This window comes from Indicator indicator, chromosome 15 (genome assembly GCF_027791375.1).
Source record: "Indicator indicator isolate 239-I01 chromosome 15, UM_Iind_1.1, whole genome shotgun sequence".
NCBI classification, from domain to species: domain Eukaryota; kingdom Metazoa; phylum Chordata; class Aves; order Piciformes; family Indicatoridae; genus Indicator; species Indicator indicator.
Window position 1 is genome coordinate 7,307,745 of NC_072024.1, and position 14,190 is coordinate 7,321,934.

Consider the following 14,190-nt stretch of genomic DNA (forward strand, 5'->3'; position numbering starts at 1 on the left):
CTGGGAGCTCACAAGCTTGTTTAAAAGAGAAATTTGAGTGTGCTTTCATCCCTGCACAGCTGTGTACTTTTAGCATGGGCAGTATGTTCCTTCTCTTGTTCCCCAGCCCCCATCCCCAAGCTAATTCAGCTGCAGCCAAGCTTTTCATACCCAGTCAAGTGTGCATGGGGCCTCCATTCCAGTGCTGTAAAGCCATCTACAAACATGTGGGAAGAGGATGGTGCCTATTCAGTAAGCTGCAGACTAGGCAGCTATCTTTCGACAGATTAGCCAGAGGAATTTCTATTGCAGGGCTCAATTGTTCTGGGCCCTCAGCTCCCTTTTGTGCAGGAGCAATGAAAAGTTATGTTATGACAATGGTTGACAAAGTGTTTAATGAAAGCCACAGTTGGCAGTGGCAGGACTTTGAGCCATCCTCCTTTTCTCCAATGCCTGTCATCAAAAGGTGCAGAAACGCTTTTGACATCATCTTCCGTGCTGACAGATAAATGGTTTTGATGTAAGGGTCGGAAACCTTCACCTCGCTATCATCATGGTGAGTGGAGACCAGGAGCCACATATATCTCTGTTCCTTTGTCTGACAAGCCAGCCAGGCATCTCCCTTTTCCAAAGTGAGATGACTTTTCTCTGTGCCTGGTCAAGTTCCCAAAGCAGAGCCAAAACTTCTGTGTGAACTCCCAGTCTGCCCTGCACCTTGCCCAAGGAGGCAGGGTTGGCATCTCATGGTTCAAAGAGCTGACCAATCCTTTCTTGCTGGCAAGCAGGGCTCTTTGTCACAGCATTATTACTTTCAGGAGGTGGTTTCAAGGCAGGCTGCATACCTGGTTATTTAACAAGGCTTTCCATTCAGTCTTTGCAGTGTGCAGTGATCCACAGTGCCACTCTCCCAATGCTAACTAAGAGCAAACACTGCTTTCTTATTTAGAAACTGGAATGGATGAATAGACAGAACAGGGCCCTTCCTGTATTGGTTCAACAGGCTCTGAGTTCCTGATCATGACCATCTTTGTGACAGGAGGGGAAAAACCCTGCATTGTTGGATTAGTCAATACCAGGAAGATTTGAAGTATGTAATGGATAAATAATGTGCAGAACACTTTTCATGCCATTAAGCCAAAACAAAGTTGAAGAACCCCCATAAACTTCAGATTAGCTTCAACAAGGAAGAAACAATAGATGATGCTTAATAAACTGTCACTTGGAAGAAATGTTCAGCACCTGAAATAACTTTTAAGGGAGTGCTGATTTGGGAGAGGACAGTCTTTTTGGTTTTGGGTTTGGAAGGCTATTTTTCTTTGAAGAAGACATTTTAGAATACTGATAAAGAAACGTAGGTCAGTGAGCTATTGTGGCATCAGATCAAAGAGCTCCTTGAAGAAATATGTCCTTAGCTATGAGAAAGCAGAAATGGGACAGTTTTCAGAAATGGGGCAGCTGTGCCTCCCAGGTTTGGCATCTCCACCCAGCCTGCATTTCTGGCCCACTCAGCTTGGAGATGCCAAGTTGGTTGGGGTGTTGTACCCTCTGCAACGCTTCTTACTCTGATGTACATTGGGGACCTCTGCTTAGTGGTGGGAGAGTATCATGCCCGCCCATGACATCAAGTTTTGAGTTCTTTATTTGCATTGCTGGAGCCCAATCAAGATTGAGGTCTCATTTTGTCAAGATTGGGCAAACCAAGACAATGCCTATCTCAATGTTATTTACAGTCTACATAGACAAGACAGACAAAGGGTAGCTGTAGAAACAAAAGCTCTGGAGAGGTGATGTGACATGACCCGGTCACCCAGCAGGAGATTAAAAGAGCCAGGAATAGCTGAATGTTTCCTGACTCCCAGTCCCAATGATTTATCTACTGGAGCACATTAATTCATTCTCTCATTTGAATACTGTGACTGGCATGCCAAATACTGTCTAGTGAGGGGATCTGAGTTCTGGGAATCTCCTCCCTTGATCACCTCTGGGATCACTTTGAGCTAGAAGTTTTTGATCATTTTGATGTATGTTAAAAAGCAGCCAGTCTCAGATAGGGAGTAAGCAATTTAATTTGATGTATCTATTTAATTTCAAGTTTCCTGTTTGTTTTGCACTGACTCTATTTCATTTCGTTACCTTTTTTGAACAGTGTTTGGTGAGGATAATTGGCAGTTGGAGTAGGTAGTGTGGGGAGAACTGAACTTTGGCATACAAGAAGGTGGAGTTCACTTTTATTTCTGCAGCAACCATTAGAGAAAGCCTTCCTGCTGCTGGAGTAGGTAAATTACTGTGATACCAGAGGAGACAGCTACTTGTATAATGGCTTTGGTGTTCAGACTTCTTGAATGGCAGTAACAGTAATCAGAAAGTCACTTTGGATGATGTTAAACTATGGCCATGAAATCCTTTAATTCATGAAGACCTTGTTTTTTCACTTGGGAACTTCTGAGATCCATGACAGCATCACTTAGTGCTTGAGCACTGGCTATGACCGGGATCTGGTCCCTTTGACAAGGGTTGCTTTGGTGCCTGTGATTCTCAGTGCTTGATATGAAAAGTAGGCTCTTAGCCTACTGCAGAGGAATGTATTGAGAATAAATATATTAAGAAATTCAAAGACTTGCAGCAGCAGAAGGCATAGAAATACATGAAAACTGATTCTTGCATGGTCATGATTGTGGTTGTATTTCTTCTTTGCAGTTTGTCACTAGTGTTTCTGTGGCAGCTTTATTGTATTGAGCCTGTAGGACATTACCTGTTATATTTTCTTTTTTATGTATACATCAGGCAGTGACAAGCCCCAACGTGATCTTGCTGTGTGGTTTAAAAAAAAAAGTAATGTAATCTGTGGGCAAATTGCACTTTAATTTGTAATTGTGCTATGAATATGGACTTGGCTTTCAAATGCACTCTGAGTTTAAACTGCAGTTTGACTTTTATTTAGATGAATGCCTTTGAGTTCATAGTGAAATGGATATCTGCTGTAGGCTGGTATTGATTTAAAGGTCTCTTGAGTCTTTTAAAAGACAGTAGGGGCTTACAGGACAGCGTATTTTAAACCTAGATGCTTCTTGTGGCTTCAGGTCTAGATTCTGTGAAGAGCCAGCCTGTGTTGTTGATTTATGGAGCCTTCCTTCATGGCAGATATTGGCAAAATATTGAACATTTCAGGCAAGAACTGTCTCCAGAGCTAGCTGCTCTGAAATGGTGGGGAACAGGGTGTATGTGAGAAGTATTGGATGATTCCTGCATCCAGAGGAATGCTTTGAGGACTTACCATTAATGCATTCTTGGAGGGCAGGTGATCAATAACTACTTTTTAGCTCAAAAGAGGTGTTCAGTGCTTCCTGCTAACCATGCAAAATTGTTAAGCTTTGTAGGCTTTTCAAGTCTTGGTGTTTGTCAGCGTTGCTTCGATTTCTCTTTTCGTTGCCAGAAAGTACAGTGGGTTAGCACAAGCCCCTGAAATAGGAGGTCTGTCTATGCTCTTCTGGCAGCTGCCCTTTTTCTGTGTCCCTCAGCTGTTGAGTCGTGTAGCATGGGTAAAAGTTCAGTAGGTGCCTCAGTGACTTAGGTGCTGCTTACCTGTTTAGGCTCCAGATCTGCTTGAGTTCTGTGGGCACGGGTTTAAAACAAAGAAAATACTCCAAACAGGGAAGGCTGGCTAGTTTTCTTGTCAGACTGGCTTGATGGTTTGAATAAGCAGCTGAATGTTTGAAGGCTTACCTGAAATCAGACCATGAATCTTTTGGGTCATGTTCAGAGGTGCAGTAAGAGGGTGTAACCTCCCTGCAGAGGAGACAGGAGGGTTGAGTTTTCCTCAGGATAATATCCTAGAGCAGGGTGTGGAGCAGGGTAAAATTGAAGTAGGTCCCCCTCATGATTTGTTTACAACTTACTGTGGTTGCTTTTCTGCTACCACCCATCAATTTGCCTCCTCCCCCTCCTTTAGATTACACATTCACAGGACCATGCCACCTTTGCATACATCACGTTAATTAAGCCATTTGTTAATTTCCACGTCATTAGTCACTTGGTCTTAATTGATCTGTGTTCTCCTGGTGAGCCTCTAGCTGCAGGTTTGACCTGTTGTGTGCAGTGTGCTCATGGTGCATATCTTGGAGAGAAGACTCTGCCGTTGAGCTACAGCAGAGCATGGCAAGACTCTTCTTTGTAGTTTTCAGGGCTGGTACTTAATTTGCATTATCTTGTCTGGTGGCTGTCTTCAGTAAACAACACAGTTTCTTCCAGAAGCATGTTGAGCTCTGACTGTATTTCTAGACAGGGACATCCTGTGAGGCAGGTCTGCTCTCCCACCAGAATGTTTGCAGCACAACCTCTTTGCCATTTGCCCGTGAAGTGCTATAATATGATCTACATTTGGTTTGCTGGGTAGTCAGAGTGGTGGTGTTGAGGACCAAAGGGTATGCTACTGCAAGACTGTCTGAAAGCTCTAATTGCTGATTAAAAAAAAAAAAAGGTGTTATCTTGTTAGGAAACCTAAAATATATGATATTTACACATCATAAGTAGACATACCTGTGCATGTATTTTGTATGTAATATGGTAATAAGAAAACACTCTGTGTGAATACAGCTATAAAATATTTAGCAGAAGGTTTGTTGATTGTTTCAGTTCAGACTTTAATTTGTCAGGAAATACCCTATTCATCTGTGATTAGTTTTGTGGTTGTGAATAACCAATAGAAGAATAATAAATGTGATTGTGTAATATAAAGACAAATTAAAACCACACTAATGCAGCAGAAGAAAAAGAAAATCTTGGAGCTGGATAACATTTAGATCATGGAACTAAGCTCATTCACTCATGTTCAGCAGAGACATGCCACTCTGATATGTTTAAATGCTTTTGATTAAAAAAAGAAAACCCAAACAGCTCACCCATCCAGTGCAATTCAGAATAATTAAGACTGTTTTGCTGAGCCACAGTAACTGCACTGTGCTGATCCCCCTGTCTCTTACTTTAACAGAAACCTGAGCTACAACAAGTTGACAGAGATTGATCCTTCTGCCTTTGCAGAGCTGTCGAACCTGCAGGAAGTGTAAGTATTCTTTCAAAGGTTTTAATTGTGTTTTGCCAGGGTGGCTTGTGGGCCAGAAGGAAATGGTATATAGTTTCTTAAGACAGTACCTTTCTTCAGCTAACTTGAATGAGCAGCTCTGACTCAATGTGGAGGTTTCTTTTTCCTCCATATCCCACCTGTGCTGGTTTTCTTTGTTGTTGTTTGACTTCTTTCTTTTTATAAACCAATCAATTAGCAGAACACAACATCCCAATTAAAACAGCATAGCTGTTATTGGAAATCATTGGAGTTTGCCTCCCTCAGTGTTGTGCAACGCTCTGAGGGAGCAGTTCAGCTAACATACCTGAACATACACACAAAGCTCCTTGCTGAAAGGATAACCCTGAAGCAAGGCAGAACACCCTGGATTGTGATACCTGATGCTAACCTAACCCAAATCCCCCAGGAAACAAAGCTGTAGTGTAGTGGATAACAAAGCACTTAGCTGTGTCTCCTCCTCTCTCAGACATTTCTGCTCCTTTTGGAACCAGAACAACTTTTGTTTGAAGTCTGCTAGGAGAGGCTAAAACAGCAGAGCTGTCTTGTGCTGCTCAGCAGCAGGAGCTGCTGAAGGTCTGAGTGGCTGTGCAAGACTTCCTGTTGCTGGTAAAAAAAATCGTTTAGGGATTTGTAGGATTTCCTAGCTCCTGATCTGTGTAAATGTGTGGAGAAGCTGCCTTGTCAGCTGTTCCCAGTGATTCCAGGAGCTCCGATTTGGGACTTTGAAAAATGAAAGTGACTAAAATGGCAAGCAGTGGGTTGAGGTAACGAGCTCGTACTCGGATGTCGAATCGCTGGCATACTTGAGGTTTGGGCTCTGTTTGAAGAGCTACTGATGCCTCGTGGGAGACTAGGCAAAAAACAAAACAAAACATTTCCTTTCAGAAACAATACTTCGCTCTGTATATCATGCATTTTTCTCTTGTCCCCTCTGGGGCTTGTGGAGGGGCCAGATCCAGATTGTTAAATAAGGGAAAGCTTTTGTTGCAGTGGGAGTCCAGCAGGACTGATGGCTGCAGCATTGGACCAAGGTGATTAAAGTAGCATCTCTCCCCTGGCCTTGACTGCCTCTAGCTCCACTGCTTACACTAATTGTAGGAATTTGCTAAGGGTCATGATTAAGTGAGGAATATGCATCACAGGAGTGACTGCAGTGCTCTGACATCAGTTCATCACGATTGCCCTAGGAAGGGGAGAGAAAGTGATGCAGGCCAGCAAAATGCTGCCTGTATGATCTGTTTTCTCAACTTTTCTTTAAACTGTGGAAAGCCTTAAATTACTCTGAGCTTAAAGAGGAGAATTGCAGCCCTGATCCCATGAGACCTTAGAATTATCCTAACATGATTCTGGCTTAGCAATAGCTTTTATTTGTGGAAATGCCTGAAGGCATGCAACTTCAGGGAGCAGTGTGGGACTGAGAAATTCTGATTCCTTGGGCAGGGAGCTCCCTGTGCAAAGTGCAGCATGCTTCCAGATCAGGACAAGCCATGCACTGAACAGTCAGCTACTAAAAAAAGATGTCAGGGGAGGTAAGCACTGTTGCCTGCAGAGTAATGCTGCAGATAAGAGCTGCTTGCTGTGTCAGAAAGGCAGGGTTAGGAAAAAGGGAGAGCAGGGGAGTGAGTAGGAGGGAAAGGGAGCAGTCAGAAATGGGAGGCAGAGCACTGGAGTGGAGCCTGGAAGACAGGCCCTGGAAAGTGTGAGGGAGAAGCTCTGTTAAAAGCCCTATCTACCAATCTTTCTTGCTTTTGAATAGCAGCTAACCCACAGACCACCGAAATAAACTGCATTTCACAAAGAGAACCACATCTGTACTGCCAGAGCATCTCCTTTCTGATTTCTTTTTTTTTTTTTTTAAGCACTTTACAAACACTCATGAAATAAGCATCATGCTGTGGCACGCTGTGAGAGCAAGTCAGTGTTTTGCTGTGTGCACTGTGCTGGGCAAACCAAGTCACCCTCAGGGAAAGAGATTGCCCCAAATAATAGATGCATTGATAAGACTTGAAACCTCCCATGATGCTTCAAACACAGTGCCTGTGGTTCCTGAGCACTGTAGATGAGGCTCAAATCTGTCTCTCTCTGAATGTGGATAATTAGTGTGATATATTTTGAAAACCTTTTGTTTTCCCTTGATTCTAGGAAAATGTCAGCAAACCAAAAGATGTAAACTTTATAGCTTATCTTCAATGCTCTGTTTTGCTTTGTTTCGATTGTAATAATAGCTGTACTCACCCTACACTTTTTCCTTCCCCTGGGTTTAGGCAGTTGTTTGTGGGTTGTTTATTATTGTTTGACATGTCTTTTTCCTTAAATTTAAGGATGAAACATAGTGGCTCAAAGTGATCTGAAACCCATGGTCCCATATGTTCTGAAATAAATTGCTTTGTGCTGAGGTGGTAGGGATTAAAGTGGGACATTAGTTTCCTTCAGGACACCTAATGCTTTCTCTCATCCCCTTTGGTGGCTCCATCTAATGACAACCCCCTGGACTCCATCCTTTCTTATATCTTGGTTGAAAAGGTGGGATGGAGGGTGCTGTTGTGGGGTAGGTCCTGAGGTCCTTTCTTGGGTTTCCCCAGGTCATATGGATCATGAGATCTATGAAAGTGGTGGTTGCATGGCTCTCAAGTCTTCCAAGTTCATTTGTAACAGAGAGGTAGTAACTGCTAAAATTTCTCTCCAAACAACTCACCTTTTATTTTCTAAAATGCCTTTCACTGAAAGCTCTGGAGAGCTGTGCTATTTTTGAGCAGGCTCCATTTCAGCTTGACACCAGCCTGGCAACTGGACTGTAAATATTTTATATGTGTGGTCCTCCTCTGCCTTAGCATCCAGAAGCAGCAGGTTCATGTCATCAAGGGGGAGGGCTGGAGAGGAGAAAGGAGATGGAAAGTTTAAATTTGTTGAGCCTAGCTGTTCTGTTTGGGGGGTTTTGTGCTACTTTTGTTTTTTTTTTAAATGCCTTTACATGAGAGAAGATGAGAGGGAAATCCCAGACAAGTACCAAACTTGGCTGTCTCCTCTGCATCAGCAACTGGTGCCTGTAAGCCAAGAGAGCAAATGAGGTGGGAGAACCACTTCTGGCTGACTGCTGACCTGACAGCAGGCTGATGTATGAAAGTCACACTTACGTCAGAGGAGGGTTTGACCAGTTGTTAGACACTGGTTGGTGTTACAGCTACATAACCAGAGCTGACCCAGGTTAGTGGAGGCTGGGCCTAATTCTCCTGTTCCCTTTGCCTTTCAAAAAGATGCTCAGCTGGATGTTAATAAAAACATGGCACAAACATAAGCATTTTAATGCTCTTTCCCTCTTGTTTTGTACCTCTGAAAGCTCTAGACCTTGCTGTAATATGAGCAGCAAGAAGCTTTTAGTTGCAGAGTGGAGCTCATTGGTGAATTGCAATGCATCTGGCTTCTTTTCCCTTACATTTTTGAGGTATGGCTATGATGTCAGAGGCAGAGCTGAGGCTGAGGAAAGCTTTTATCCCAGCAGTGCCTGGAACAACTTGTGAAATCAAATACCTTGCCTGCTCTCGGAGGAGTCAGAAGGAAGTTCTGTGATGGATGTATCACTGTTCTCTCCCACCTGCCAAAAAAAGTTTTAAAGGAAAAAAAAATTCCTAAGCCCCCTGATTCTTTAGGATTGCCCCAGCTCATGCCCATGATTTAGCACATCTCATCAGTGCAGTGCTCCCCTGACTGCTGTGGGATATTCTGCATCTCGCAAGCCAGTTGCGTTCTTTTCAGGATCCCCTTGCAGAGCCCCTGCAGAAGAGGATCAGTTTAAAGGCAGGCACTGGAGAGAGATCCAGTGAGGCTCTGCCTCAAGCAATAGCTGATCGAAGGTGGCTGGGGGTCCTGGGGAGCCTCCGTGTGCTGCTGGGCTCAGCCTGGCAGGGGCTCAGCTCTAATTGCTTCAGCATGTGGCGATGGGGCGGGGGGAGCAGGCAAGATGGCTAAGAAATTAGGTAATTTTCAAGCAGCCAGACAAGCGACTGTTACAGTAATTAATTGACTAATTCACCATACAAACAAGGGCTCTTTAAACCAAGGAAGAGCTGGTCACATGGCAAGGATCTGTTTTCAGTCAGAAAAACACTTCAAACATTAGGCCATTGAAGGGGACCTTTTTGTACCCAGGTTTCCAGAATTATAGGGCCCCATTTGCAATTGCCATTAGCCCCAGGGTGGCTGCATGGTGCTCTCCAGCTGCCTGGCTGGAGCAGGTCACTTGTTTTTGGTGGCATTACTGTGCCCAGCACCTTTTTTTTTTTTTTTTTTTTTTTTTTTTTTTTTTTTTTTGTGTTGCAGGCGTTGTGGGGCTGCCCTTGTGGCATTTCCAGTGTGTAGCTTGGTGTGGAGTGGAAGCCTGAGGCTGCCATTCCCCACCACTATGACACCGTGCTGGGCCCCCGTGGCCTGTCATGGGTGGGGGCTGCTGCTTGGGGAAGGAGCTCAGTTCATTGTCCTGAGGCAGCAGGATCTGGCTGTGTTATGGCCATGGGTGCAGTCTCCTGTCTCAGAGTTGGCTCTGTAAGGACTGTGGAAACTCAGGCTGATGGAGAGCTGTGGTACACTGCCTTCCTTGGTGGTACTTGACTTCACTTAAAGGAATGGGTGGATAGGGACAAAAGGCCTTGCTTTTATAAAGAAGATACTACAGCTCTTGTTAGAGTCACTCCCATTTATTAAAGGATTGGGGTGATAAGGCAGGACCATCAGGGAGACCCCCCAGACAAACCACTTGAGATGGAGGCTTCTGCCAAAATCTCAGTGTTCCTGCAGAGTCAGGGGGTTGGATAAGAAGGGCCACAGCTGTCCACTGCTCCCACATGCTTTGTTTGAGGCTGTTCGTTTCAACAATGAATTTGTTTGTTGCAGGCGACTGAACAACAACGAACTGACCGCCATTCCCTCCCTGGGACCTGCTGCTGCCAATGTCCGCTTCCTCTACCTGTAAGTCACAGCTGCCTCTCTGGGCTCTTTGGGCTGTTGGTGCAGTAGGTTTAGTTCCTGCCACCTAAGTTTTGTGTGTCACACCCCCTTCTGCTGACTTTTCACATTTCATTCTTGTGTTTGTTTCTTAATTAAGGTGCCAACATCTTCTGAAGTTGTGTGATTTGGGTGAGGTTGAGCTCAATTAATGTTGTGCTTATGGTTAGTAGTAACTGAGGTCAGTAAACTCCAGAGGTTAGTTGCATATTGAGTAAAACTTTTTTTTTTATCTACCTTTGCATTTCAAACATTGTCATACTTGTGACATTAAAGGCATATATAATTTTGCTTTTATCTCGCCTGCCCCTGGCCCTTTGCTGCTTATTTCCTTTTTTCCTCTTAATGTTTCAGGGAACTCACTCCAGACCTGTTTTTATGATCTCTTTCCATCTCTGTTTTTTTTTTTTTTTTTTTTTCCCCTCCTTTTGAGAGACTGGTGATTGTAAGGTTAGACCTGCAGCAGCTTTGAAGTTCCTGACATTGGTAGTTTGTGTGCCTGCAGAAGTGTTAGACACCTGAGAGCCCTTGTGTATCTGCCACCAAGGACCTCAGGTTGAAGATGCTGATGAAGGGATTAAAGACTTCATAATATCGAACTTCTTAGTACCTTCAGAAATTATTTTTGCTCATGTCTGCTTGTAATGCACACTGAGAAGGAAATTTGCTGAGGTATGCATGATACCTCCAAGGTTCCTGGGAAGGGGAAGTGGTTATAGTTCATACAGACTCCAGCAAAGTGCTTTGAACAGTTTGAGCGGTGACTTCCAGCATGCATGACCTTGCAGCATACCCTTGAGACAAGTGTCCATATTTGCCATGGATTTGCTGCTGCTTGTAGTGTAAAATGCCTATGTCCATACCACCAGGTGGCTGGCCTGTCATGCTCAAAAGGTTCCAACTTCAAGACAACCTTGATCTGTTGACTGAAAGTACATTCCTATTACTTAAATCAATGACAGAGTTGGGTGAAACGAACTGGCTCTGTGCCTGCTCTTCCATTAGGCAGTGTGAAAATATGCAAAGCAGAACTCCTCCTTCACTGTCTTAATTCAGTTTAGAGGTCTTAGCTTCAAATTGCTGTCTGTATCTCACTCCTGGCTTGCAGTGAGGTTTAGCTTTGTTTTAAGATACAGTGCTTTTCATCTGTGTCTAGTGTATACTGTGTTCCTGTAGAGGTTATGAAGAGCCAAAGTGCTCCTCCACTATTACCAGTGCTGGATCTAGCAAGCGTCTCTGTGAAGTGTGTAAGTAACCACTTCACCTCCTGGGTGTAGGGGGAGTGGGGTGGCTTGTGTCTTGGCAGTTATCAGACATGTCAGATGTCACATGCAGTTGATGTAAAACTAGCTTACTTGGGTTTTGCCTCATGCTGCAGCCTCCCCCTGCTTGATCGACCGCATGTGAAGTCTGGATGCATGATTTGGGGCCTGCTGTCTGCAGAGCAGACTCCCCCTAAGTCCCTCTAAGCAGTGTCCCTTGTTTAAGGCACGATCCTCTGACGTGGGAGACCCATCAGGCTGCCACATAACACAGCATGTTTATGCACTGGGATTCAGAAATCCTCCAGAAACCTGATTTATGGGTGGAAAGCTTGCATACAATTTACCATCTAGGATATAGTTTTTGGCCCCCCAAATCGACCTTTCTTTTGCACAAGGTCTATAAATGATGTGAGTTTCACAAGCCCCTGTTGTTGTTTTGCTGTTAATTTAGCCTTTGGCAAAGAACCAAATTGCTGGAGCTTTAGTTTTCTTGGGTTTGGTGTTTCGTTTTGCTTCTTTTCCACTTGTGAAATGAAATAAGCAGTTTGGAAAGGAGGTATGTGGCCTGTTAGAAGGGCAGTAGATTTACAGCTGCTCTGACATTTCAGAGTGGTGCAGAAGGAAGGGGAAGGTAAAAAGCGAAATGATAAAAGAACAGTATTCTAAACAGACCTACTCAGTATCACTTTCTAGAAATCTGTATTGCTTTCCTCAGCTGCTACATATAAATAACTGATAGTGGGATTTCTAATGCTGCTGTCGTATCTCTGCAAGAAGGATTTCTTTGCTGAGCTTGTTCTAGAGAATGCTGCTTTCCCCCTCCTTGCATTTCCTTTTAAGTTTTATCAGAGGTAAAAATAATGTGAAAGATGTTTTAAAATACCTTCTTTAATCGTTGTTGCTGGCTAACTCACACTGGAATGATTTTCTGAGGAAGTGAGGCTTTCTCCATTCTTGGGAGCCCTTAAATCAGTTGGATGGCTTTCTAAAAGGTGGTCCTATAGTTCAACTCCCAGTTAATGGACTTGGTATGCAAATTGAGTAAAGTTCTTTGGCATTGTGTGATGTAAGGAGTCAATTTTATATGGTCATACTGGTTTCTTCTTGCCTGCAAATCTGTGAAATAATAATTGGGGAGGCTGCCAACCCAAATCTAGGGTGAAGACTCATAGTGAAGACTGTGTACTGACAAATTGGTTTATGTTTAAGTACGTAGTGTTACAGTGTATTCTTGCTGCTAAAGAAAAATAAATACACTTCCTTTTCCCCCCCAGTGTTTAGAAATGTGTGAAGTGTGTTTACCTCACAAACCTCTGAAGTAAGTTTTGTATATTGCATGTGGTTAAGTATTTCCAAAGGCCTGTGAATGTATTCTAAAAGCAAAGGCTGTGTGTTTGTTGCTCAGAACAGCCCTTTAGAATGAGTTACTTCATCTCCTTCTCAAATTGACGAGGAGATTTTTTTTTTTCCTCTTTTTGGATATGGAAGAAATCTGCCATACTGCCAAACTCAAATTTTCCATGAAGTTTTTTCTTTTTTTTTTTTTTTCGAATGATTGCTTTGAATTCCCTCTTTTAGGTTTCCCATACCTGTTTCCATCACTCAAAACCTGCTTGACCCCACATGTGTGAACCGTGGGCCAGTTGTGTGTGTATATATATTTATAAACATGTGGGAATCTGTTGGAGAGAGAATTCTCAAGGCTTTCTGCAAATCTTTGGATCCTTCAGGCTGCAGATGGTTGCAGGCACAACATAAGTATCAAATGTGCTATGCCCTAATATACTGCCATGAAGTTTAGTTCAGTTTAATTACTCCTTGAAGAGTCGGTGTGTTTGCCTTGCACGTTGAAAATACTGCCAAAGTCGTTCATCTCAACAAGAGCAAACATGAGGGACTTGATAAGGCTTTTAATAGAACAGAAGGGAAAAATAATCTATGTAGGGGTTACCAAATAAAGTCAGACATTAAATGCAAACATCTGTTAGTGCAAACAAAAGCCAGGAAATTCAGCTGGGAGGGGGAGAGACTAAATCTGGATCCATTCTGAAATTACCTCGGAGAAGCTGAGAGGAGAATCTTGCCTGAAATTCCCACAGCATTTGTAATTTAGCTACAGTTCCTAGACTTGGACGTTTGGGAGTTGATGGCAGGATGTTTTCTCTGACAAGCTCTTGGCTGAGGATTTCCCTTCCCAATGTTCTGCTGCAACTCAAAGCGTGTTAACTCTGTAGGCTCTCAAGAAGACTGTTACCTGATCTAGTGGGGAAGGGGAGGATGGTAGAAAACAATGATTTGCAGCAGAACTGAGTCTGTTTATATCCAGCTTCCTCAGTAACTTGCATGGAGCATCTCTTACCCTTGCTTAGCTTGCCAGGTAAGAGGAGGACCTGAGCTGCAATCTGCTCTGCGTTGGTCTGTTAGTACAGGTTTCCGGCAAATCCCCTGTGCACGCTCAAGCTCAGCCCTTACTCTGGGATCTGTCTGCCACTGCTTCATCTTAGCTGTATGTGGGTAAATGCATCCTGGAGGGCTTTTGGGATGCTTGCATGGGATGGTGGAGGTGGATCCTTTCTCTCTGCTCTGGCTTCTATGTGGCCAACCTGATTCAGTCAGCATTTGCTGATGCAAGTGTGCTCACACAGGCCATTAGACAACTGTAGAGCTCAGTGGAGAGCCTGCTAACCAGACCTCTGAAGCAAACATAGTGAACAGAGCCCACTGTGCCACAGCCTTAGCTGACTAGGAATTAAGGAAGTTAACAGATTAACCACTTAAAAATAACTTTTGGGGGTTTTTTCACTGTAAGTCTTTTAAGCCCTCAACCATTTAGGAACAAAGGGGATAATGAGCCATGGCAGTCAGCTG

General features: G+C 43.6%; 1 protein-coding gene across 1 annotated transcript in view; it reads left to right on the forward strand.

Annotated features, from left to right (window-relative positions):
* Positions 1-14,190, forward strand: part of LRIG1 (leucine rich repeats and immunoglobulin like domains 1) — a 92,404-nt gene that overhangs the window by 32,424 nt on the left and 45,790 nt on the right. The window contains exons 2-3 of the mRNA XM_054387592.1: positions 4,967-5,038; positions 9,947-10,021. Coding sequence (XP_054243567.1) covers positions 4,967-5,038; positions 9,947-10,021 — 147 coding nt within the window. The remainder of the gene's footprint in view (positions 1-4,966; positions 5,039-9,946; positions 10,022-14,190) is intronic.